The sequence below is a fragment of the Aspergillus stella-maris genome (genome assembly GCF_047715825.1).
Source record: "Aspergillus stella-maris strain CBS 113639 unplaced genomic scaffold BDV14scaffold_86, whole genome shotgun sequence".
NCBI classification, from domain to species: Eukaryota; Fungi; Ascomycota; class Eurotiomycetes; order Eurotiales; family Aspergillaceae; genus Aspergillus; species Aspergillus stella-maris.
In genome coordinates, this window is record NW_027396880.1 from 89,545 (window position 1) to 113,552 (window position 24,008).

At 50.7% G+C, this 24,008-nt stretch overlaps 11 protein-coding genes across 11 annotated transcripts; 5 read left to right on the forward strand and 6 right to left on the reverse strand.

Annotated features, from left to right (window-relative positions):
• Window positions 1-122: 122 nt before the first annotated feature.
• Window positions 123-1,650, reverse strand: BDV14DRAFT_193249 (amine oxidase; the record flags this gene model as incomplete). The annotated part of the gene is made up of 2 exons (XM_073771748.1): window positions 123-693; window positions 746-1,650. 2 exons carry the CDS (start codon window positions 1,648-1,650, stop codon window positions 123-125), a joined length of 1,476 nt encoding a protein of 491 aa, XP_073623086.1.
• A 494-nt stretch (window positions 1,651-2,144) lies between these two features.
• On the reverse strand, window positions 2,145-2,619 carry BDV14DRAFT_205052 (uncharacterized protein; the record flags this gene model as incomplete). Its single annotated transcript, XM_073774655.1, has 3 exons — window positions 2,145-2,296; window positions 2,348-2,476; window positions 2,544-2,619. The coding sequence occupies 3 exons, from the start codon at window positions 2,617-2,619 to the stop codon at window positions 2,145-2,147; spliced, it is 357 nt and encodes a 118-aa protein (XP_073623087.1).
• Window positions 2,620-2,919: 300 nt separating this feature from the next.
• BDV14DRAFT_211894 (Zn(II)2Cys6 transcription factor) lies at window positions 2,920-4,921 on the reverse strand (the record flags this gene model as incomplete). Its single annotated transcript, XM_073776200.1, has 3 exons — window positions 2,920-3,945; window positions 4,002-4,814; window positions 4,868-4,921. The coding sequence occupies 3 exons, from the start codon at window positions 4,919-4,921 to the stop codon at window positions 2,920-2,922; spliced, it is 1,893 nt and encodes a 630-aa protein (XP_073623088.1).
• Window positions 4,922-5,317: 396 nt separating this feature from the next.
• BDV14DRAFT_193251 (putative GABA permease) lies at window positions 5,318-7,174 on the reverse strand (the record flags this gene model as incomplete). The annotated part of the gene is made up of 7 exons (XM_073771749.1): window positions 5,318-5,784; window positions 5,834-6,154; window positions 6,203-6,574; window positions 6,639-6,730; window positions 6,778-6,832; window positions 6,882-7,011; window positions 7,073-7,174. 7 exons carry the CDS (start codon window positions 7,172-7,174, stop codon window positions 5,318-5,320), a joined length of 1,539 nt encoding a protein of 512 aa, XP_073623089.1.
• Window positions 7,175-8,294: 1,120 nt separating this feature from the next.
• Window positions 8,295-9,349, forward strand: BDV14DRAFT_211897 (NADPH-dependent oxidoreductase). Its single transcript, XM_073776201.1, has one exon. The coding sequence runs from the start codon at window positions 8,387-8,389 to the stop codon at window positions 9,239-9,241; it is 855 nt and encodes a 284-aa protein (XP_073623090.1). The 5' UTR covers window positions 8,295-8,386; the 3' UTR covers window positions 9,242-9,349.
• A 17-nt stretch (window positions 9,350-9,366) lies between these two features.
• Window positions 9,367-11,356, reverse strand: BDV14DRAFT_193253 (sugar porter family MFS transporter; the record flags this gene model as incomplete). Its single annotated transcript, XM_073771750.1, has 9 exons — window positions 9,367-9,531; window positions 9,586-9,813; window positions 9,870-10,014; window positions 10,065-10,213; window positions 10,269-10,525; window positions 10,583-10,758; window positions 10,819-10,927; window positions 10,981-11,179; window positions 11,228-11,356. The coding sequence occupies 9 exons, from the start codon at window positions 11,354-11,356 to the stop codon at window positions 9,367-9,369; spliced, it is 1,557 nt and encodes a 518-aa protein (XP_073623091.1).
• A 76-nt stretch (window positions 11,357-11,432) lies between these two features.
• On the forward strand, window positions 11,433-15,164 carry BDV14DRAFT_193254 (alkaline-phosphatase-like protein; the record flags this gene model as incomplete). Its single annotated transcript, XM_073771751.1, has 14 exons — window positions 11,433-11,520; window positions 11,871-11,911; window positions 11,961-12,269; window positions 12,322-12,488; window positions 12,546-12,722; window positions 12,832-13,070; window positions 13,197-13,299; window positions 13,351-13,622; window positions 13,660-14,047; window positions 14,257-14,260; window positions 14,375-14,518; window positions 14,572-14,779; window positions 14,835-14,940; window positions 14,990-15,164. 14 exons carry the CDS (start codon window positions 11,433-11,435, stop codon window positions 15,162-15,164), a joined length of 2,421 nt encoding a protein of 806 aa, XP_073623092.1.
• Window positions 15,165-15,432: 268 nt separating this feature from the next.
• BDV14DRAFT_205059 (uncharacterized protein) lies at window positions 15,433-16,874 on the forward strand (the record flags this gene model as incomplete). The annotated part of the gene is made up of 5 exons (XM_073774656.1): window positions 15,433-15,831; window positions 15,882-16,041; window positions 16,096-16,235; window positions 16,284-16,363; window positions 16,418-16,874. The coding sequence occupies 5 exons, from the start codon at window positions 15,433-15,435 to the stop codon at window positions 16,872-16,874; spliced, it is 1,236 nt and encodes a 411-aa protein (XP_073623093.1).
• A 224-nt stretch (window positions 16,875-17,098) lies between these two features.
• BDV14DRAFT_211902 (glycoside hydrolase family 43 protein) lies at window positions 17,099-18,569 on the reverse strand. Its single transcript, XM_073776202.1, has one exon. It carries the CDS (start codon window positions 18,545-18,547, stop codon window positions 17,180-17,182), a length of 1,368 nt encoding a protein of 455 aa, XP_073623094.1. The 5' UTR covers window positions 18,548-18,569; the 3' UTR covers window positions 17,099-17,179.
• Window positions 18,570-19,500: 931 nt separating this feature from the next.
• On the forward strand, window positions 19,501-22,009 carry BDV14DRAFT_183294 (Zn(II)2Cys6 transcription factor). The gene is made up of 5 exons (XM_073770358.1): window positions 19,501-20,625; window positions 20,679-20,827; window positions 20,887-21,182; window positions 21,254-21,567; window positions 21,637-22,009. The coding sequence occupies exons 1-5, from the start codon at window positions 19,771-19,773 to the stop codon at window positions 21,838-21,840; spliced, it is 1,818 nt and encodes a 605-aa protein (XP_073623095.1). The 5' UTR covers window positions 19,501-19,770; the 3' UTR covers window positions 21,841-22,009.
• Window positions 22,010-22,517: 508 nt separating this feature from the next.
• Window positions 22,518-23,500, forward strand: BDV14DRAFT_183295 (zinc-binding alcohol dehydrogenase family protein). The gene has a single exon (XM_073770359.1). It carries the CDS (start codon window positions 22,690-22,692, stop codon window positions 23,425-23,427), a length of 738 nt encoding a protein of 245 aa, XP_073623096.1. The 5' UTR covers window positions 22,518-22,689; the 3' UTR covers window positions 23,428-23,500.
• Window positions 23,501-24,008: the final 508 nt, after the last annotated feature.

Consider the following 24,008-nt stretch of genomic DNA (forward strand, 5'->3'; position numbering starts at 1 on the left):
CCCGCTACTTGACTACCTCAACTCTAGGCTTCTAATGGTATTCGAAAATCTAAAAAACTGATATCCGTATGCATTTTGAAGATGTAAAAACCAGTCCTCGCCAATCGGCAACCTTTAGAGCATCACAGTTTGGCTGCTTTCTCTCCATTCTGCTTCATGAGCTCAATCACCTGGCGCACAGCAGCTTGTCCCTGCTCGATGGCACCATCGACGAAGCCTCTCCAGCCGTCCGCCCAGTCTGCACTAGCAAAGATAATTCGGCCATGCCGCTGTTGAAGCTCCCCAAGGTACCTAGACGCGCTGTTCGGACCCCAACAGGCCCACACACCTTTAGCGTATGGGTCATTCATCCAGTCGTGCGTTGCATATGCCTCTACTGTGACATCCGGGTTGATATTTCTCTTGAATTCCCCAATGATATGTTTGGAGTCCTTCTTATCTCCAAGCTTGCCGTTGTACCCGAATCCAATGCACCATGTCCCTGCTGGTCCAGAAGGCTGATTCCCGTTATGATCGGAGAACGCAAACATGAAGCTAGAGTCGCCGTTGCCGCTTCCCGTCCAGAACCAACCGGGAAGTGTTTCGCGTACCTTGAAATGGATCTTTGCGCCTTTGTTGATGTGCCCGTCGGCCACTGCGGTTTGCCTCAGGGGAGACAGTGGCGGGTTGAATTTGATATCACCTAGACAGTTCCTAGTGCCGTGATCAGTGGATGCGATCTTCTTGAACATGGAATGGCACTTACAGCGGGATAGTCGAGACAATGGCTTTCGCTGTCAACCGCCGACCTTGTGCGGTTGTGACTTGGACACTGTTACCGGTCTGATTAATCTCTAATACCGCTGTGCTGAACAGCCTGTCTCCCCGGAACTCCCCAAGGATCGCCTGCGCAAACGCCGTCATACCTCCTTTCCCCAGTTTGTATATCCCAGCCAGCTCAAATACTCCAGAAATGCTATGCCCACCCAGCGCATACCACCTCAGGGCATCCGTAAACCCAATCTCCTTGCACGGCGCGCTCCCAAACGTGGCAATATTAGGATCGAACAATGCCTTTTCGTTTTCCGAAATGTCGGTCAACACGTCCAATCTATCCTGAACACTCAGATGATCGTACTTCTTCCACGGCGCCGGTTCCCTAAGAGAATCATGTGGATAGGGCATAAGGGCTCTGCTATCCAGCCCATTAATTGAGAAAACCTTCTGCGCGACCCGCTCCAGCACCGCGGCAGTATCCTCAATATCAAGTTCCTCAATAACCCCATCAGCCCTGTTAAAGCTCTGCCTCGCCGGGTTCAAACTCCCAGCTGAAGTCTTCAAATGCTTATGCAGCCCATACTTATGCAGCTCGGCATAAATATGAGGCTGATTCCAATGGACCCACGTCCCTCCCATCTCAACCTCTTTACCTAGAACATTTGCGGTCCATGTGCGCCCGCCGATGCGATCGCGTGCTTCGATAAGGAGGACATCGAGATTATGTCTGCGGGATAGGTCCCGGGCGGCGATGAGCCCTGCGAAGCCGGCGCCGATGACTATTATGTCGTATTTATCTTTGACTTGCGAAGAGCTGGGTTGGACAGCAACCGTGGTGAGGCCGGATGTTGTGGATGTTGGTGTCCAGAGGTAGCCCTCCTTTGAGCGAGGCATCATGGCGAGATGGCGACCTGAAAGTGACAAGAGATGCAGTGTATTACATCAAGGCGCATGTGCACGCCTTCGAGGCTACATTATATTCAGAGACATCGAAATGGCATGACCTTGAGAGAGACCTAAATCCCGAGACGTTTGACACGCTTACCATACAGAGAGGAATACAGAGGCATGGAGTCCACCTACCGTAGCATAGCTAAGTCCGAGAATGCGATTGGGTGAGATATGCCTATCTCACCTAGCAATCTCCACATAGCTATGTGACCTCAACGCACTTTTTTGCCTATTCGGGGTTGGCCGGCGTCGCATGGAGACGCGATTGGATAACCCTAAGTAATAATGAGCTACAAGACACCACGTTACGCGTGCGACAATGCACGCAAGGTCTCTATGTACAGGAAAATATAGCTGGATTGTATGCTACGTGGCCATAGTATCCAGATATAGCAGTCTAGACCACATTCTACTATTTAACACTGGTAGAACAAGCTCTATAGTTTACTCAACCTCTGAGTCCGACATTTGACAGCAAGCCCATAACTGTCAGAAGAGAACGTAACCGTGCTGCCTCTGGGAAAGAAGAATGTATCACCCTGCTCCACCGTGACTGTCTGACCGGTCTCATCCCGAAGGTTGAATTCCCCTGGGATATTTGTCAGTAAGTGCTACGGAGCATAGATATGTAGGAGCCAACCTTCTATGACAACACCAAACTCATCATACTCGTACATCGGGGGCGTCGCCTCAGGTCCCTTCTCCATGCGAAACCATGCGCCGACGATTGGGTCTCGGTGCTTGGGATCTTTGGTGCCTAGAAGGTCCGCTGTTGAAGATAAGCATCAATTTTGCCAGAAGAAGCACGTTCAAACAGGGGGCAAGGTAGTTCGTACCAAAGAAAACATTTGGGACATCGGGCAATCCGGGGAGTTTGAAGCGCTCGGTCTTATCTTTGATGTGGATGGGCATGATGACAGCAGCAGGAATTTGTTACTCGAAGGCTGAGTATCAGGTTGTGCTTTCTGTGCCTTGAAGGAAAATACCATACCCATCGAGATACTTTATCTTGCTCGCCGCCCAATCGCATGCAAGTGCGATGCCCACTAGGAGAGACTGAAGGAATAAGCCGGAGCAACTGACGTTTGGGGGCACGAGGACGCGAGTCCATGGACGCCACCCCTCAGTCTAGAGTACACAAGGCGAAGAATCTGTACTGGGACACAATAGCTACCAAGGTAAACATTTACGAATGGCAAGCAACCTGAAAATCTAACCGAAAACCGTCTCCAACTTCTCCTCAACCATGACCTCCGTCCACTGAACAAATTCCCGAGGCCCCTCTGATTCCCCATGTATTGCCAATTGTAGATCACTCCGTGCCCAAACTTTCTCCAGAATCTCCACCGCACGAGAGACGGACTCCAGACCGACGTATTGCCGGATATTCTGTAGTCGAGAGCGTACAAAGTCCTTGCTTTGGAGTAGGACGTCATCCTGACTAGCAATAGCATGAATCTCGGTGCAGATAATATTCCAGGATGGCTGCCTCCCAGTCTCCCGCCTTGCCATCTCATGCTTCTCGGACTGCAAGGTACTCCCCACTATGAGAAGGGGGATGGTAAGAAGGCAGTTGACGCCCGAAGTCAGGGGTATGGCTTTGACTAGCGCCAGAACAGATGTGGCAATAGCGAGTATCTTCTCCCTTGGTGTAAGGCCTGTTCGCTCCTGGTTATCAGTTGAAGATACCAGTTCCGGGAAGTTCCTGTAAAGTTCAACCAGTGTCGCGAGACGGTAGATCTGTGCCAGCCTCAGTAGATGGAGAGTTGGGGTCACAGGATCGGCGGTATCCTCTATCACATCGCTTTTTGGAGCTTGGTACCGGAGAATGTCACTTTCAACTCTCTGAGCCGAATGCAGTAAATGAACCCTCATTTGGTTACCAATCTCACCCGCGGTGGTTGAAGTCGTCAAGTGCCTTAACAGTAACCGTTGCCGAACCAGTGCACCCGTCTGAGCTAGATAGATGAACAGCGGCGTACATACTCCCGTCCACGGGTTAGGCTTGATTTGTGCGGTTTCCTTATCGTTGCAATATGGGTCTAGATATGATGTTGCATCGAGGGACTGGTTTGTTATGAAAGACGCCAAAGCCTCCCAGTAGGCCATAAGCCCAATCATAAACCTGACAGACTGTCTTGGAGATCCTGGTGTATCAGATTGCGCCATTAATCGCCGGAACAACAGCCGCGCCCCATGGAGATGGGTTGTACCCAGAAACGAAGGATTATGCCAGCTCTACAAATGATCAGCGACTATACCTGCGTTCAAGCATTGCTAAGAAGGTATCGTACATCCGTCATTCCGATTAAGATGCACCCCATTAAGGCCTCTGAGGGTATCAGACTCGGAGCTCGAGATACGTGAGACTGCTCCTTTAATCTCGCAATTTCCGCATTGAACGAAGACAAGGCCTTCGATCTGCAGTCTGACGCGAGTGTTCTCGTTTCGCCCTTTGCAGCCGCAAGATGGGCGGCCGACATGGAAAGGACGCAGTGGTATACCAGGACAGAAGAAGCCATCATTCCACTGAGCTCTCGCCGCAGGAAGTTGGAATTTGAGTCGACGCAGGAGTTTATTCGGCAGACTTGGATAAAATAGTGGTGTTTTATAGTTGTTTCTTGGTCTTCGATTGGTGCAGGGATTGAGATATGCGTCCAGTCTATCCAGTTGAGGTCTGTATCATTGTATGTTTGCGCGCCATGCAGCTGCTCGGTTGGGCGTGTGTCTAGGGGCGCTAAAGTGATATCATCGAAGTAGGGTAGAAGGCTGCATTGTGAAGTTGTTGTTACACTTGGTATACCGACGCCGTCGCCTATCTCCATGGCACCTGGCGCTGGTAACGTACTCGTATCAGGCTCGAGGGACAATAGGTCGCTTGTCGGGGTTGGTATGGACGGCGGCGTCGCCATCTGGACCTCGGGGGGCATATCGGCATATGGCGCAGTCGGAGGACTCCGTGATGATGCATTTCTTCTGGATATATCGCCACTGGCACCGATCTCATACTTGGAAGACCATTTCAACGGGCGCTTATACCCGGGACACTCATAGTCGCGACGAGTGCACTGATTGCAATGGGGCAGGGCCTCGTCACATTTTATTCTCTGCCTTGCCGTGAGCGCGGAAATTGAGGCACATGGCTTCGCTTGCAACATACCCTTCGCTTGCATCTTGAGCACCCAGCTGAGACCGTAAGAATAATGCAGTGCATCTTGATAGTGGCCACTTACTCCGCGTCTTGACTCTATTCCGCTGTACCAGGTGTTCGGACATTGATACGGCTAGTATAATGAAGGGAGGGCCGGAGGAATTGTTGAAGGCAGAAAGTTAATGATAATAACTTGCTGCAGGAAATAACGCGGAGAAAAGTCTTCCCCGCACGAAGAGACTTTGGAGAAATAGCAGAGTTTAAAGCAATCGCCTATCAATGACGCTTATCTTGCTCGGATCTGACTGCGTGGCCAAGCTAAGAATTGTGGGGAATCTGAAGGATTTTGATAAGACGCTTTTCTTTGCCATTTGAGATCGAACTATATAGGGAGGGTAAAACGTCATCCAAATATGATAATTCAATTCCAGGAGCCAATGTACCATTCAATAGTCCTCTCTAACCCTGAAGAATATCAATATTTGGACCATCGTACTGCTTCCTCCCCTTGTAAACCCAGTATACCCCACTGAAGATCAGCACCGCCCCAAAGATAAGTGACGAATAGTTCATATTCTCCGCAGTCACAGGCTGGTATGGAGGAAACACCATGAAAATGCTCGTATACCCCAAGTATAGAATCGAGATAATATTTATTGGGGGCCCAAAGCGACCAAGGCTCCAGGGGCCGTACGTCAGTGTCGCACTGGTAGAAGAAAAGCGGCACCAGAGCATGAGCACTACTGGTACCAAGTATGATACGTGAAGTCCCAGGACTGCTAGAGAGATAATGGCGTTAAATGCAGTAGTCGATCCGATGTTGACGAAACCGAGAATAAACAGAACGGCGCCCGTTGCTAGAAGCGATCGCGTGGGGATACCGGTCTTCTTATCGACCTTTGCGAAGTACTCGTGGAAGGGAATCGCTGCGGGAGTAAGTTGAGGAATAGTTAACATCAATGACTAGAAACATACCCTTATCCCTCGCCAACGACCAAACCATCCGCCCTGCCGACGCGATCAACGCAATCGTACCCAGCCAGGCAGTAAAGATGAGGGTGAAGGTCATGGCAGAGCTGGCCCCCCGAGAACCCGTGATGCTCCTAAAGATCTCGATGATAGGAAACCCGGTAGGGCTGTCAAGAGCAATCTCCATGTCGCCCATACAGAAGAGAACAGCCAACAAGAATGCAAAGCCCATGGTACCGTTGATGGCCACTGAGCTAAGCATGCATTGTGGTATAACGACTGCTGGATTCTGCAAATCTTCCCCCAGGTGGATCGCGCCGTCGTAGCCTTATTGCTGTCAGCTTCTCACTTATGGTGGTGGTTCTGACGACCTACCGGCCAGGACATAGCAGCTCGAAAGCATTCCAATCGACCAGGCGACACCACTACTAGACCAGCCGGAATTATTCAAGAACTTTGTGAAGACGAACTCTGCGGTGTGTCTTGCAGGTGCACAAACCCACATGGCAACAAAGTTCCCAATGAATGCTCCAATGTGAATGATGAGCGATATGGTCTCGATGACAGAGAAGGATCGGGTGCCCCAGATATTGATCGCTGTTCCGAGCGCAGTGAGAGCCCAGTAAATCAGTGTACCCTGCCATCGTACAATCCCATGTGTTTCGTCGTGGAGGACTATCAGGCCTTGAATCATTGTTGCTGCGAGGAAGGGCGCACTGGCGGCGAATGCTATCCAGCCGAAGGTCCCTGTGTCCAGAAGAAGAGGATCAGTCCGAGTAGGCGATAAGTGGGAAGGATAGTGATCACGAACCTATCCACCCAACGGCCCAACTCAGAGTATTCCTAAGCCTCTCCGGGGCTAGTTTCGCTGTGAAGTGGTATTGTCCTCCAGCAGTTGGGTACCTGCGATCGATCAGCTTTTGAAATTGGGAACCGAGATTATGTCTTACATTGACGCAAGTTCTCCCAGAGAAGCCGCCGTCGTGAGACTCCCAACTACTGCCACTACTCACGCGTCAGCACATGGAACCCAATATCTGAGCGTAAGACGAACACAAGAAGCCATAAACCAGCGATACCGGACCTCCACTCACTAGCCCAGAGACCATTGTACTCGAGAGGGCCTCCCATGTTGCCATGAGAATTACCGTCATTGACAGAATAGTAAGGCGCGAAAAGCCCTTCTACAGGGAGTCATCTGTTAGTATACATCTGCCCATGAGCCCAAGAGTTTTGATCTCCTACCTTCAACTCAAATGTCTCTCCTTCATCATGTGTATCTTTCTTCTGCAGTTCGAGTGTGGCATCTAATGAACCTTTCCGGTCTTTGTTACCGTCGCGCTCCATACTGAACAGGGTATGAGGGGCTTAATGCTGGCTTTGCTGATAGATTTGGAAGTAAGTCTTTAGTATTTTGTTAGATTGTCCAACGTCGGTTCCTTGGCTGGGAGGTAGGCTTATTCTCGAGCCTAGTATACATAACAAAAGTATGCTTATCAGCATTACGTATCGCGCGTCCTTGGGACTATCATAGCTTATCAGAGCATTTACATAGTTCCATTTCCAATCACTAGTATTGACTAATAGTCCTGCTACTGAACAGAATGATAGGCGAGCCCTGTTGATTGCCTCAGCCAATCGCATGCTGATGCGATAGAACAGACTGATAGTAATTCCGAGATAACAAGGCAGGGCTTACTCCAAGACGCGGTTGTGGATTCCGAGGTTCCGACTCTTCTAAAACGATAAATTCAAGTCCATTCTATTGCAGGAGTGATTTGATTGCAACATGGGGCGGGTTTAGGTTGTGTTGTCACCGTACATGACAGCAAATAATCTTCTGATATATGCATTGCGGCTCAAAGGCACAGTATCTCAGCTACGGCTTTCGGCATCCTGTTGAGCTGCTTGTCACATGTAACGAGGAATCGATGTCCCTAGCTAGTGCATCTGGGTTGAGTATACTTTTCTGTGCTTGAGCGGCGCAGGTATGGCATGAATTATCCTCAGCTGAGCCTTCAATAGAGTCTTCAACAGAAGGTCCTAGAAAATCGGGCTGTAACGGCGGTGCATCAGAACTCCACCCAGTGGCGCTCCATATCGTGTAATATCCAAAGACCACCTGCACCTAGTATCTGCGCTCACAATGCTTCGGAAAGTCACTTCCCATCGGCTGGCCGAGATATCGGCCGAAAAGACCCGTAGCACGAAGCGTCACCCCTGGCGATTGGAGACTAGGATATAATACTAGCCAGGGTATCCCATGCTAGCAGTCGATGGCCTCTGTCACTGCTGGCTTGCGTTGGCCGGGTGTTCGGCAACCGTCCGTCGATAGACAACATCGATCAAACGGCTATGCAAGTGCATGCCCCGTACATGCAGTGTTACGTTTCAAGATCAGTCAGGATTTATAAGCATTGACTATGACCCCTGTTAGACTCGCCTTAGATAATAGTACTAGGGAGCTCGGGGCGGACGCGACAACTATAAGTAGTTGACTCATCTGTGCCCATATCCTGGACCGATCTTGATCAACCGACATAGAATCGAATCACGACAATGGGGTCCCATCCAGCATCAAACACAAGTCTCTCCAACCTTCTGGAAGACCGCTACAAAACTCCAATGACCTTTGCAGCTCCGACCATTGAACCCCTATCCGAAACTTTAAGAGCCATCCTAACACACAAATCAACCCGCTCATTCCTCTCCACCTCCCTCCCGCCGGGTATACTGGAAATTCTAATCACCTGCGCACAAAGCGCACCCACCTCATCAATGCAACAATCCTACTCCATCATCCCGATTCAAGATCCAAAGCACAAAGAAGCGGTGTCGCATATATGCGGCGATCAAGACTTCATTCGGCAGGCACCGCTCTTCCTTATCTTCTGTGCGGATTTACATCGGATGGGCAATATGGCGGAGAAATATGGAGTTGAGAATCAAGCATTGGATAAGATGGATATGCTTCTTACGGGTATCATCGATGCAAGTCTTGCGGCGCAGAACGCCGCGCTTGCTTCTGAGTCCTTGGGACTAGGGACTTGTTTTGTCGGTGGTGTTAGGAATCATGCGGCGGAATTAATTGAACTACTTGGTTTACCAGAGAGGGTATGTGGTGTCATAGGGCTCGCAGTTGGGTTTCCTGACCCTTCCATCAAGGTGGACATCAAGCCGCGGTTGCCGATGAGCGAGGTATTGCATTACGAGAGGTGGAATTCAAGCAGGCAAGAAGAGGGTGTGAGGGTTTTCGATGAGGTTATGGGGAGGCATCGCCATCGGCTTTCGAAGATTGGGCGGAAGCCCTGGAGTCAGTGGATGGGTGAGTGGGGGAGAGATGGGGTGTCTGGATTGGATGGGAGGGAGAAAATTAGGGCGTTATTAGAGGATCAGGGGTTTGGAATGGACTAGTTATGTTTCTTACTACATGAGGCGCACAGTGACTTTAAATCTTTTCTTTGAGAATTACAATCTTAGCTCATGTTGATTGGTGACTATATCAACCCTGATCATTTTCAGTCATTAAGTAAACACGTCTAGACCGCCACGCTGTGGGCCTTTGTAGTGCCGTCTGACCCTATCCAAGAGTCGACCGACTTCGGACCTTCACTGCTTTCTTCGCCGCTGCAGAGGATATCCTGTTTGCGAAACGGGTTGTAAGGCCGTGCAAAGACAGCATCCAGCTCCTCCAGTGTTTGACCCTACTCTCACATTAGCTAATTCCCTGCTGGATGCCTAGGGTCCAGAGTGCATACCTTGGTCTCTGGAAGGAAGAAGAATGTATACACCAAAGCAACAACGGAGACGCTACCAAAGACCCATCCGACACCATAATTGATATCCTCCATCATGTAAGGAATGACAAAGTTCGTAATGAATGCCCATAGGACGTTCCATGCAGTTCCGAGCGACTGCGTCTTTTCGCGAACCGCTGCATTGGGGACCTCGGCTCCGATAACGTAAGGTATGGAAGCACCGCCGGCCTAGAGAAGCAATTTTAGTAGAGTAATGCAAAGACTCGATGTAGGGTCTGCCTTACACTGTAAAAGAATTGGTATAGCATGAAGGCTGCAATGATGGTGTTTTTTGTTGTGGTGGTTGGATTTGCCTGTGCACCGAGACCGGCCAGAACATACATCCACAAAGCCTGGAAGGCGTAGCTCATGATGAACAAGTATCGTCGTCTACAAAGTAGATTTAGCAGTTGAGCATACAAGGAAAGGTTTGAACTGACCCCAGTCTGTCGACGAAATACATGGCTATCAGAACAGCCACGAGGCCAATTACACTGCTGACGAGCGGATAGGTGTAGGCTTGCTCAGCGAACCCGTTTTGCTGGTAGAACCTGGTTTGGTAGGTGGAGACAAACGCCTGCCCCGTAGCCTGATTTATATCCAGAGATTAGTCTGATGTCAAGAATTGGAGGATTGTGTCGTACCTGTTGAAAAAAGTAACACGTAATAACAATAAGGGTGCGGCGTAGATTACTTCCACGGACAAGATCAGCCCAAGCCGCCTTGTGTACGTCCTGATGAAGGGCCTCCCTGATGTCCAAGAGTTCTGCTTCACATCTTCCATTATCAGAGTCCTCGACCGGACGTAGGCGACTTAACGCCGCAATGGCATCACCATCGCGATCTTTGGAGAGTAGCCAACGGGGAGAGTCGGGGATGAAGTACGTGCTGGCAATAATAACTGCACAACGGGGTCAGAAATAAGGTGACTAGTAATGAGGTAGTGCTCTAGACTTACAGACTGGGAAGATCAACTGGATTCCAGTTACTGTTTTCCAGCCAACAGCGTCCGCACGAGCCTCGAAGCCTTTGTTGGCGCCGCTGGCAACCAGACCGCCAGCAATTAGGAACAGCTGCAAGGATACCACGACAAGTCCACGGAATTCAGCAGGCACGATCTCTGACTGATATGTCCTGTTTGGGAAAATGCGTTAGTTGGCAGAAGCAACCGCAGAGAAGCGAGAGAGAACGCACGTCACATCAACCTCGACCAAGCCAACCGCGATGTACACGATAATTTGACCCACGATGAATTGTGCAAGGCGCCCGGTCCCGTGTTCAGTATCGGCGGCAGTAATTTCAACTGGGGTGGCGATCAGCGAACGAAGTCACTTCGTTATACATTTGTACACTGACCTATCACGCCGATGACTGAAATGATGGACAATGCATAGAAAACCTTCTTGTGTCCATACTTCTCAATTGCTGGGCCGGCCGTAAAACATCCAATAAACTTCCCAATGAAGGCCAGTGATGACAGGAGCGAGGTATGGAGAGAGCCAATGGTATAGCTTTGCGTCTGTCGATTGTACGTGCCAAATTGATTGACGAACCCCTACATGGTCAACTCGGAATCTTCCTATGGATAAGGGGCAGACAGTACCGGATTTCCCAAGATACCACTAAATGTCCCAGCGTCATATCCAAAAAGCATGTCACCCGTCAAGAGGCAGAAGCATGAGAATAGTAGCAAGGGGGTCGCCATGGACCAAGCAGATCGGGGGTTTGCCATCACGCTTGTGTAAAAGGCTCTTTTAACAGGGCAAAAGGATGTAGCTTAGAGACGTAAAAGTAGCCAGAAGCAAGCAATGAGCCACATGATGAAGGATGGGCACAACAGGGTGCTTTTGTATGGGACGATTCCAAAGCCTCCAACATCAAGCCGGGGGATGAGAGGTACGACAACAGGGGATCCGCAGAAGAGACTACTGCTTCTAGTTCGGATGGCACAATCCCCCCACAGTCTGGGGTAATTCGGATCCAACCAGTGCCCCGGATTTGGTACTGACCTCGCTTGGAATTCTTGGAAATCTTCCGAGCGAGAGTGCATTGTTCCGAGCGAGGTGGTCTGTCAAGAAGGACATCCCCTCGTTTCCACGATTCACGTTTTCGCATGACTTGAATAGATTAACTTTCTCAATCTTGTATCCGCTCCGTCGTGACCATTGGCACTTATAGTCTTCAATGTCCTTTGGTTGATGTCCTGATCACTTTTATTCGGCGCAGCAAAAGGCCTAACACGACAGAGAAGCGACCTAATTTCCTGTTCATCCTTGCAGATGATCTGGTAAGACATGGACTCTGTTTTGTGTGTCCAGCTGCTTACCTTGTAGTAGGGATTTTCGGATATCGGCTGCTATGGCTCAGAGATACAAACACCCAACATTGACAGACTTGCCGCCGAAGACACGCGAATGCTGAACCACCATGCTGCTGCGGCATGTTCACCGACACGAGCAATGCTGCTTAGTGGTACAGATGCTCATCTCGGTGGTCTGGGATGCCTGATCGAATATAAGCGAAACGCAAAGGGCGCGCAACGATGGTCGGGAAAGCCGGGGTACGAAGGATACTTGAATCAAGACGTGGCGACGTTGCCGGAGATACTGTCGGACAATGGTTATTTTACTGTGATTTCTGGGAAGGTACAACCGTGAGATCCTATCTCCGTTCCTTCCTTATGCTAATGCTGTGCAGTGGCACCTGGGCATGCGCGCGTCGCAGGGGCCGTGGGCGCGTGGCTTCCAGAAGGCGTTCGCCATGCTCCCTGGTTGTTGCAACCACTATGGCTGGGAACCTACGTTGGAGCAATTCCCGATCGGTGGTCGTCCTATTCACGCAGAGGCTGGAGAGAAAGTGGATATGTGAGTTGACCTCGGGCGATAAAGCTTGTGTGCGCGTCTAACTGATGGCTTATCTAGAACGCCCAACAAAACAGAAGATCCCAAAGGATTCTATTCAACTGACGACTACACCGATCGTCTGATCAAATACTTAGATGAGCGCACTGATGACGAAAAGTCGAAGCCGTTCTTCTCCTTCTTGCCCTACACCGCGCCACACTGGCCGCTGCAATGCTCCAGCGCACAGCGCGATAAGTAAGTCACTTCAGCTATGGAATTTGAAGGGCTCTCCTGATTCTTATCCCAGGTAGAAGGGAGTCTATGATGACGGTCCCTATGCGCTTCGCGAGCGCCGACTAAAGAGCCTTATCGAACTGGGCATCATCGACGAAGCCGTTATCCCGCACAACATGGAAACAAGTACTGTCGGCGCCGAGGAATGGGATACTCTTACCCCTGGGGAAAAGAAGTTGTCTAGTCGCGCAATGGAGGCCTACGCAGGAATGGTAGACTCGATTGACGTGAACATCGGCAAGGTCGTCGAGTATCTGAAGAGAATTGGCGAGTACGACAACACGTTCATTGTCTTCATGAGCGACAATGGTGCGGAAGGCGCAGCGTAAGTATTACCCTCACTCTGCTCGTATACGGCGCTTACTAATTGTGATGTATAACAGTCTGGAAGCTATTCGTAAGTTTCTTCTTACCACGCAATCAATCATCACCAAGCTTACTGCTCCTTAGCCGTGTTGGGGACTGATATCAAGTCGGCCATCCACAAATACTACGATAACTCGTACGACAACATTGGGGCCTACAATTCATACACATGGTAAATTTTCCAATAGTCTCTCAAGACTTCAACCGTCTAACATAAGAATAGGCTTGGTCCACTGTGGGCGCAGGCCTCGACAGCCCCATCGAGACTCTTCAAATGCTTCCCCTCGGAAGGTGGTATTCTAGTCCCCTGCGTAGTCAAGCCTCCGGCAAATAGCTTTCCTGAATTGGCTCCTGGCTCATTCAGCCGGCTGTTCACGACCGTCATGGATTTCGTTCCTACATTCCTCGATCTGGCCGGAGTTTCCCTACCAGATCCTTTAGGAACTACGCGTCCCAAGACAACTTTCCGCGGGCGCAGTGTCCACGCTGTTAGGGGTAAATCTTGGGTGCCGTTCTTTGCTCAAGGAAAGAGCCTGGAGGAAAATAAAAATTTGGGCCATTCACTCCTCTTCCCAACCGATTGGGTGGGGGCTGTTCGCTCGTGGCGCGCTACGCAAGGGAGACTGGAAGATCGTCCACTTTGCCAAAGCACAAGGGGGTGCAGGGGAAGGTGACGATGGATGGGAGTTGTTTAACGTTGTAGAGGATCCTGGTGAAACTCGGGATCTGGCACAAGAGGAACCTGAAAAACTACAAGAGCTAATCAAATGCTGGGATGACTATGTAGTGGAGTGCGGTGTTGTATGGGGAGAGGGCGCTGTGGCTGCAGGAGTGGGCAAGGATGAAGCTCCAGAGCTGTGGGAAGATGAGATGGAATTACAGCGCTGCTGGATGGATGCTAGAGCCGGAGCTAAGCCTCTGTAGGAACAAATATCTGAATCTACGGTAATTTCGGCTTGGACAAGAGGACCAAATCTTGCAAATATATATTTCGGCATCCCATTCCCGCGACGCTACTGCCCTTACCAAACTCCGTAGCCTTCTTTTCTTCACATGTCTCCATCATCTGTTGCTAAAAAACTAGAATGGATTACTTGTCAGCTTCAACGACAAGATCTACGCGCCATAGTGCTGTGAGGACTAGGGGAAAGATCCAAAGAACGCGAACAGGCTGCCAAACATGCCGAAATCGGAGGGTTTGCGGTCGCACTTTCCCCTAAACCACGCCTGCTAACTGACTTCTTCAGGTGAAATGCGACGAGCGAAAACCATCTTGCACTCAATGTCGTCGCGGGGATCGAGATTGCCTCTGGGCTGAGCAGCTAAAATTCCAACCGAGGGGTGCGCGCAGGCCAAACGCCACAGCTTGCGACGCGTGTCGCGAGAAGAAGGTCCGCCGCTCTTTCGATACGCACGATGGGTGGTAGGGAGCTGACCATTGCAGCTAAAATGCATCGGTGAAATTAGCGACATCTGTCAGAACTGTCAAGCCCTCGGTCTCGAATGCGTGCGACGTTCATCGCGCCCTCAACCCTCGTCTCCATTGCCTGTCCCTGCAGGATCCACCACAGCACACACCACGCAGCCAGCCCGTCTACCTGAGGGTAAAGAGCTTGACGACCTCATTCAGCTATATTTTGCATCTGTAGACCGTGAGTTTCTCAACTTCTCTTACAGTCATTTGTTCTTCGCTCACTGGACTACCAGATTTTGGCTTCTTCGCCTTCATCCACCCGCTGCACTTCCAGCGTTTACTTGATGATGGCAAGGCTCCAAGAGAGCTTACTCTGATGATGATTGCTAGTGCTTTGCGGTAACCTTTCTCTGTAGAGTACTCAATTCATTTGCTGACTGCTGTCTAGATTTGCCTCTCCTGTAACGACCAAGAGCCTAGCGAGAGCAGATGCGTGGGCGGATGCCGCCATCAACTCCCTCCTCCCTCGGATACACCAGGGGTTTGGGGCCATTCAACTAATGGTACGTAATGACGAGTGCTTTATGCTCAAAAGGACGAACACAGATCTGACTTCCGCTTAGACGACTCTGCTAGCACAGCACTATGACCTGCACAGAGGCCATTTTACCTCTGGCTGGCTGCTGAGCGGAAATTGTACTCGGTCAGGAAACCGTTACTACATCTATGAAAGCTCCTCACTCAATTATACCTAGGATGATGCAATTGATGTCGCTCCATACGTTCGACCGGGCCTACCCCGTCGACTTTCCCTCTGGCCAGCGCTTGTCGCCTCTCCTTTCACGCGAATCATTTTGACGCCTTGCGTGGTCCACGTTCTATCTAGATTCAATGATCGATGGTGGTCGGTATGGATCACAGACCGTTGACGAACGAGCGTTCCGCATTCAATTACCATGCGACCAGGAGAGCTTCCTCGGAGACGACCAGGCTATTACAGAGCCTTTAATGCCGAACCACATGCCTGCACTCGGGGTAGTGGGCACTCTCCATGCCTCGCTGGACATGTCCGCCTACGTTCTCCGTGTCGCAGCAGCCCGCCGTCGCGCCCTGCACTTTGCCTTTCGTGCGTCTTACCAGGAGAGTTTAGTCTCACAGTTATCAGAGGGCCTCCTGCAGCTTCAGCACGATTTAGAGGATAGTTTTGCAGATTTGCCCCGTCGCTTCGAATACAACCAGGACAACATGGCCCTCCACCAGCAGCGGCTGCCAATGTTCATCCTTTTGCATGTACTTCGACATAATTTATATTCATAATCCTGGGACGAGCTGCTTTGCAGGTCTACCTTCGAGATCCGGGGAAAACCAGCTTGATAAATCAGGTCCGTCGGGGTAGAATCGCGCGAGCCTCAATGGTCGCCAGCCTGGTCTCTGAAGGGCTCAAAAGAAATGTCATCTTTGACCCGCATGTAGGCGTCCAAGCTTACGTCGCCATTGAAAGTGAGCTTCCTATATCTTCTATTTTGTGGTGGAGATTGTTTGACAATTGCCCAGTACTCCTTCTTGAGCCCCGCAGGTTGGCTGCTGTCAACGAACCGCACGGCCAAAGTCACTTGGAGATATCTAAAGGCCTCTCTAATCTTCTTTCAACTATCCGCTGTATATCTGCACGTTCTGAATTCACAAAGCATCTGGTGAGCACAATGATTTGTAATACGTAACGCTCCTGACCAATTCTACAGTACCTCGAAGCCATTCATCGCTTGATACGATGTGATTATATGGAGATCCTTGAACCGCAAGATTTAGAGGCCATCCAGAGGTTAGTATTCCTTTCTGCTAGGCTACCTGTATAAAACCGCTAATAACACCACAGAAAGAACTTGCTCGTCGGTCAGGACGCTGCCGAGTTTGATTTCCGTGACTTCCGAGGAGCGAAGTTGGAACGTCTCCGTAAATTCAACGGCATCTCCAACGATGCTGCTCCGGACGAAGTGCTCCTTGAGGATACAACTAGAAAGGAGAGTGAGGCAGTATCCAGGGATGGATCGGCTCAAACCACTAGCAATAACGACTCCAACGCCCCGGCAGGCGATCAACATGACTCGACCAGCCTACGCGACAGCGATGCACCGTTGGCAGACTTGGCCACGGCCGATTACAGCCTACTAGGAGATGAGCAAACGTGGAGGGACATTGTTGAGCCCAATAATACAGACCATCTGTTTGCACCTTTCAGCTGGATCTGGCCCTTCGATGAATGGGGCGAGCAGCTCGCGACCCCTACAGGCTTCCCCAGTCCGGTGCAACATGAGCTAGGAACGTATGAATGACGGTCTTTTGCATGAACCTGGATCCTTGGCACAGCGGAGAAACTATACGCTCTGTAGATCAGGTCCACCCTTATGCAGCAACCTCCGGCGGGGGTTGATGCTATCCCTGTCAATACGGGGCTCGGTTCATAGGGCCAAGTGTTTACACCCATCAAGGCAATTGCAGGATATCCTTGAGAAGAGTGTAGATGTTCTATTGCATGCTTCTCTGGCTATCTATGTCTCTATAACAGAAGCCTGGGCCCACCAACGGACTTCCTAGGGCTCGAGAACGTGTTGCTGGAAACAATAACGCATGAGGTGAACTACTCAAACTGCCACCAGTTGAGACTGAACAAACTTTCAGTGCCCTCCCCAGCAAAGAGAAAGTACAAATCCTGGGTCCCTGTCTCTCTGCTAACTGGACAATCCACCGTCACCCACTTCTGCCAGCCTCCTGTGTTCTTCACCTCGCAGGTTCCAATCACTTTTCCATCCTCCTTACCAACGCGCAGATCAATGGCACCTCCATCGCCACCAGACGCAACTCGTGCACGGAAGGTCTCGGCTCCATCACCAAATCCAACACCACGAACCTTGATATAATCCCCGTCGTTTATATTGTTCACATTCAAGCCGCCCTCATTGCAGGCCTCTGTCTCGATTCCCTTCGACCACGCCATCGTCTCGGCTTCTTGCCTAACAAACGGGTCAAGACTCCCAACCTGCGGTGGCCCCTCTTTGGTCATCTTCAGCTTTGGAATTGATCCATCGTCGTTATACTTGAAACTCTCGATAGAAACGGACCTCGTATAACTTCCACCACCGGGAAGCGCACTGTTATGGTACACAAAATACGCCATTCCCTTGTACTCGACAATACCAGGATGATTAGTCGAGCTCGTGCCATGCACATCCATGATCGTCCCCTCATAGTTCCAAGGCCCGGTGGGACTGTCACCGGTCGAATATTGGATATTTTCAGGACAGCAGTTCGCCGCATAGACCATATAATACGTGTCACCGCGCTTATACAGCCAAGGTCCCTCCTCATAAGCGGTCGGTCGGTCCTGGTCATCACTTGGGTCTGGACGGTAGGGCTCCCCAAAGCTCTCAACCGTTTGGTGGACCTCAGTCATCTCCCCACTGTAGGAAATCATATCGTCGTTTAGCGTGACATACCATAGCCTCGGATTGCCCCAATAGAGGTACGCCTGCCCGTCATCATCAATAAACGCCGCAGGGTCAATCTCGTTGTTCTCGAGTAACGGCTCCCCGATCGCATCCTTGTACGGCCCCGTGATTTCGTCTGAGACACCTACACCAATGGACATGTTCCCTGTCGCTCCATGACGTACAGGGACATAGAAGTAGAACTTGTTGTTCCGGTTAATCACATGTCCAGCCCAGGCGCGCGAGCTTGCCCAGCTAAAGGTCGATATGGACATTGGGCTAGGATGGTGCTGCCAGTTGCTCATATCGGAACTGCTGAAGAGGCGCCATTCGTTGATGTTGTACTCGGTGCTACCGTCTTCATCGTGGCCGGCGAAGATGTAGACTCTGTTGTCGTGCACAATGGGGGCTGGGTCGGCGGTGTATATGTCTTGAACGATAGGGTTCTCTGCGTTTGAAAGATGAACGAGAGACAAGAGGAGGGTGATGCCCTCTAGCACGACTGACGCTTTGCAGAACATGACTCGATTTTGTCGATAGGACTTGAGCTCCCGAGGACGAGAAAGAGAAAGAAACAAACGAGAAGAAAACCTCCTCAATCCTCACTACTTAAATATCTCACCAGAAACACCACACTTCAGCTTCTGTCTTCCGTATCTGCCAACGAAACGAAACAACGACATGGAACAATTTAACCGAGCAGCAACTGCCAGCATAACCCCCTGCACCAGGGCTATAAGTACCCCGTCAATTACCCCGGAATTTCTGATATCATCGTTGATCATTAACATCCTGATGAAGCTCAGACGTCATGTTTGCGGGGAAGTTTATGGTTTGGTGTTCCGTGGTGCGTTGTAGCAAGGGTCCTGGTCGGTATCCCGGTTTACTTCCGGCGGAGAGGAAGTTTCCACGCAGTTGTCGATGAACGTCATGAGCTGTCAACTATCAATTGACGATCATCCGCTCGGATTAATTTTCGCCGGGTTGTATAGGATACCTCTTGGCGATGCGAATCGACCAGCTTTCTGCTCAGACTGCCTTGGATCGAGGACAGTACAGGTGCGCCTCCACAATGCTTGGAACAACTAGCCTGGCTGTTCATGAGCAGGCGCTAAAGCAACCACGGCCCATAACGTAAAGGAAATGATGGACCTTGGTCGAGCCTGGCCTGGCGTTTCGGTTTGACGCCTTATGCAGCCACCCCCTAGCGGCGGAGCCCTACGAGGCGTCTCCGTCCTGCGGTTCCCCCAAGGCGTTACTATGGGCCATTGCAGCTCCGCCAGTACTATTACTCATTTCAAAGACAGGTTGGAATATGGAACATAATTGAAGTTCCTAATATCATCAACATGAGCATCGGTTACGATCGGGAACTGCAGACAGAAACGCGAGTGAAATCTGAAGAATTCGTCAATGCCAAGACTCATACGCAAGTCGTCTTGGCGGCTATCTAGCCTATTCTACTCACACTGTTAAAGCGTATAAGCCATGTCAAAATATCAGAAATGGCTGCGGGGTGGAACTGGAGCGTGCGCGTTCTCGACCGCAAAGCGCTTTCTGCAGGATTTCAATTTCAATTTCAGCTGCTAAACTCCTGATAAGAAATTGAGAAAACTACCATAATAAATAATAACCCCCAGCTGAAACACCGGTCCCCACATGAGCATTTGCAATTCCGACTCGCGAGCGCAGGCTGCTTCAACTCGGGATTACCAGTTCACCATCACCGCATCTGTCACCAACCATGAGCGCCCGGCCTGCAGATACCCATAGCCTAGTTGCTCAGGCACAGGCGCAAGCACAACAACCCAGGCGTCACATTGGCAAAGCCTGCGAAGGCTGTCGCCAGCAAAAGATCAAATGCAACGGGGAACTCCCCTGCGAACGATGCGCCCGCCTATCCCTCCTCTGCACAGTCCGCAGCGTCGCGCGCCAGCGTCGTCGCCAAACGACGCATCAAACGCCCGAGCCAGACGCAGATGTCGTCCAAAAGGCCCTCCGCCCAGTACGCGTCACGAACGAGACGACGGGGCGCACAGCAATATACGGCCCAACGTCAACAGTCGCACTCCTCCAACTCATCGCCGACCTAGCGAAAAATGAGTGTGCGATATCGATTCGGACGCCTCAGATTCCATTGCCTACGCTGCAGGTTGCAGGTGGCAGCGGAGCGGACCTCTTGATCAGCGCGGGACCTGCACCAGGGGTTCACTCCCGCTACACGTTTGAGCCCTACAGCCTCAACCTTACCTCGAACCCGTCGCTCCCGTTATCGCTGGCGCCACCACTTTGTCTCAATAGCATTCCTAACCAGCTTCTCGAGACGTTTATGAAATTGTACGTCGGAACGGCATGGTCAATCTGTCCTATTCAAACGCCCGCTCATCTCGGCGCGCTTTTCGCCTCGTGCTGTACGGCAATTAGCCAGAATGTCCCGCCTCCAGTTCTGTATCCTATTATCCTCTATCAACTGGCCATGGGCTCGATGTTCACGAGCCAGGGTCAGCTCGCCGAAATGCTTACCCAGGAAAGCGACATGTTTGTCGCGGCGGGGGCACACCTCCCGCAGACGCTGGAGCTGCAGTTGAATGTTCTCATGATAAGTCTCCCTTCATTATTACATCGGCCGAGCGTTGACTGATGTTGTTGCACATGCAATACTACAGCGAATGCGGCGAGTTCGAGAAATCGTACACCATCCTCGGCACAATTGCGAGTAAAGTCTATGCTGCAGGATTCCACCTCGAACCACGCAGCCCAGACGTCGAGAAACTCATTCGGATTCTTCTCGCTGGCGAAAGGTACGCTACCTCCATCCTTCCTCCCCTTAATCCCATGGCCAATAGCTAAAAACCCCCAGCTTCGCCTGCATAGCCCTAGGCCGCCCACCCCTCCTAGGCCCAAACATAAACATCGAGCCCGAAGACCAATCCGCCGACCAGAAGTTCTTCGCCGGTATATTCAGGATACTCTGCTCGAGTCTGAAAATCCAGCAGAATCCAATTAATGGATTGGATGAACTGTGGGATTCGATCTGGGCTGTGCAGGCGCGGTTAACGGCGTTCTGGGAGGAGAATGAGCCCCTTCTACGCTTTCCGCATACAGATCCGCATCGGCCTTGGGGGGTTGGGGAGACAGTTGCGTTGAATGCTACGTGTAAGTATTCCTTTACTTTCTTTTGGGGTTGCGCATGGGGTGGCGGGGGTGCTGATTTGCAATGGGGGCAGTATATGACTACGCCATCCTGACGAACTTGAAGCCGATCTTGCTGTATATCGGGCACAAACATTCGCGCTCATCAGCTGGGAAATCAGCCAGTCCTAGTCCTGGTCCTGGTCCAATACCTGGTCCTACCGCTACTTCAGTTGCGGCGTCATCAACGTCAACATCTACTGCTTTAACAACCCGCCCACACCCACACCACCTAACAACCACAAAATCAAACCCCGAAATCACCCGCGCATGCGAATATATCCTCGTCTCAGCGAAGAAAATGGTCGCTACAATCTCTGACGTGCAGAGGAGTGGGAGTCTTGCAAAGGTACGTCAACCTATCCTCCCTTTACCTTTCAAGTTTATAGCGCGGTTATTAATATAGTATGGTGCGCAGGACCTCCCCATGAACTCCTTCTTCTGCGAATCCGCTGTCACAGCCCTCGTTGCGTACGGCGTATGGTATGATAATCCTGCTGCGGTGTGGGAGAGCATTGACCTTGGCGTGCGGTGTTTGGAGACGTTGCAGTATCAGCGGGCTGCTGTGAAGAGACTTGCGAATGTGAGGAGGGCGATTGAGAATAGTGGGCTGAGGAGGTAATGCAGCATGCCCGACTTCTTCCACATAATGTATATAGGTAATGGTGGGATCAATACAGGATACAAGATTGATGGTAGCGAATTGCATAATCCAAGAGGGGAAATATGGCCAGCAAACCCGGAGCTGTATATTAGTAATTTGATCCTGAATTCCTGATCGTCGCCCCTGCGCAAGACTAGCTATTCTTGGTTAAGGCTTAGAAATGGCTGATGTTGTGGACTTGCTTACTAGCCTTACTGTCAGGTTTGGACCCATCTTACTGAACACTTACGGCTAGCTTTGCGCCCGCAGAAGGATTAAGATCTCTAAAGATCGGAGGGTCAATATTATCAAGCATCGTGTTTGTAATTGTTGGAGATAGTCTTTCAGCCAATTGCGAAGCAGTCGGAGATAGTCATGATGGGGTGGATTCAGGTGTGCGAGGGGAACCAGTATATAAGCTTCCAGGCACACCCAGGATGGATCAAAGCAAAGCAATCGTCTCTCTTCTCAAACCCCCTCTCGAATTAAGTCCATTACTCAGGACTACCACTTCCCATCAAATTCCCTGTCTCCTAAGCGAATATGTCCACCACCACAACCAACACCGCCGCCTGGCTCCTCGAACCCAAGTCCCACCCCCTCGTGATAAAAGAAGCACCCCTCTGGACCCCCTCCCCAACCGATATCCTCATCAAGAACCACGCCGTTGCAATAAACCCCGTCGACGGAAGTATCCAATCCACAGCCTGGTGGCCCCTCAAATACCCCACGATCCTAGGCCACGATGTCGCAGGCGAAGTCTTCGCCGTTGGATCCGAAGTGAAAAGATTCAAAGTCGGTGATCAAGTCCTCGGACACGCGATAGGCATGGTTTCGAAACGGCTTGAGGATACTGCGTTCCAGGAGTACACGCTTGTTGCGCAGAATCTTGCGAGTACTATTCCGGATGGCTTGAAGTATGAAGAGGCTGTCGTTCTCCCGCTGGGATTGTCGACAGCTGCATGCGGTCTCTTCCAGGAAGATTTTTTGAACTTGCAGTACCCAAAATCCCCCCGCGCACCTTCAACAGGGAAAACTCTTCTTGTCTGGGGCGGCGCAAGCAGCGTCGGTAGCAACGCAATCCAACTAGCCGTCGCAGCAGGGTACGACGTCATCGCAACATCCTCACCAAAGAATTTCTCATACGTTCGGTCCCTAGGCGCATCACAGGTATTCAATTACAATTCACCCACTGTAATCGAGGACCTCGTTACCGCCCTTGAGGACAGAACCCTCGCGGGCGGAATCGATTGTATAGGCCCCGAAGCAACGGCGTCGACAATCGAAGTCGTGAAGCGCTCCAGGGGAAGGAAATTCGTCGCTATAGCGAAGGGGACGTACGAGGATGACACTGTCAAAAGCAAGATGATTATCGCTACGACGCTAAGGGATAATAAGGTTGGGAAGGCGATCTATGAGGACTTTTTGCCGCGCGCGTTGGAAAGAAGGGAGTACGCTGCGAAGCCAGAGCCGCTTGTTGTTGGGAAGGGTCTTGAGAAGGTGCAGGAAGGGATTGAGGTGATCAATGGCGGGGTTAGTGCGAGGAAGGTTGTTGTTTTGGTTTAGTTTTGCATCTAAGATTAAGTGATGGGGAGCGATAGGGAACTTTTATCTTTATATCTTTAGGGCAGGAATATGATGCGTTTGTCTAGCTAAGTGAATTCTATCTTCGTTGGTGCTGACAGGCCATACAATCAACGACCAAAGTCAAGGGCATCCCATCACACTTTTTCTAGCGAAATTGGTTAAAATGGTTGTCTGAAGTGATAAATGGTCTGCTACCGGGAACAAAGTGCATGAAGGAACGTCGTCTATCCACAAACCTAGGCCCTGAATGCCGCCTCGTTCAGATAGTACTATCCTGACTAGGCAGGTGTAGCGAAAGTCCAGTTGACGGCCGGGGTGGCTCCTTCCTAGAATACGACCGCCCCCTGTTGCGCCTTCCTCATAAGGTAAATAACCAGCTTCACACTCCTCATACATAGTGTACAAGATGTCCCTCCAGCTAAACCTGACACTAAGCTTATCAAAACTTAGGAATCAAAATCGGTCGAACATTAAGCTTCTGGTAAAACACGAGCCAGGATAGGATTATGTGGGTCGTATCTCCCAAATTCCATGACACTCTCGCAAATGATTAGCCAACT

What these genes read in the sequence shown, in the direction of transcription:
- BDV14DRAFT_211897 (XM_073776201.1), top strand. Translation starts at nt 8,387, where the DNA reads ATGGGGTCCCATCCAGCATCAAACACAAGTCTCTCCAACCTTCTGGAA.
- BDV14DRAFT_183294 (XM_073770358.1), top strand. Translation starts at nt 19,771, where the DNA reads ATGAGCGCCCGGCCTGCAGATACCCATAGCCTAGTTGCTCAGGCACAG. An exon ending in TGCAGTTGAATGTTCTCATG is followed by an intron (nt 20,626 to 20,678) that starts ATAAGTCTCCCT and finishes ATGTTGTTGCAC; the next exon opens with ATGCAATACTACAGCGAATG. An exon ending in AGTTGCGTTGAATGCTACGT is followed by an intron (nt 21,183 to 21,253) that starts GTAAGTATTCCT and finishes CAATGGGGGCAG; the next exon opens with TATATGACTACGCCATCCTG.
- BDV14DRAFT_211902 (XM_073776202.1), bottom strand. Translation starts at nt 18,547, where the DNA reads ATGTTCTGCAAAGCGTCAGTCGTGCTAGAGGGCATCACCCTCCTCTTG.
- BDV14DRAFT_183295 (XM_073770359.1), top strand. Translation starts at nt 22,690, where the DNA reads ATGGTTTCGAAACGGCTTGAGGATACTGCGTTCCAGGAGTACACGCTT.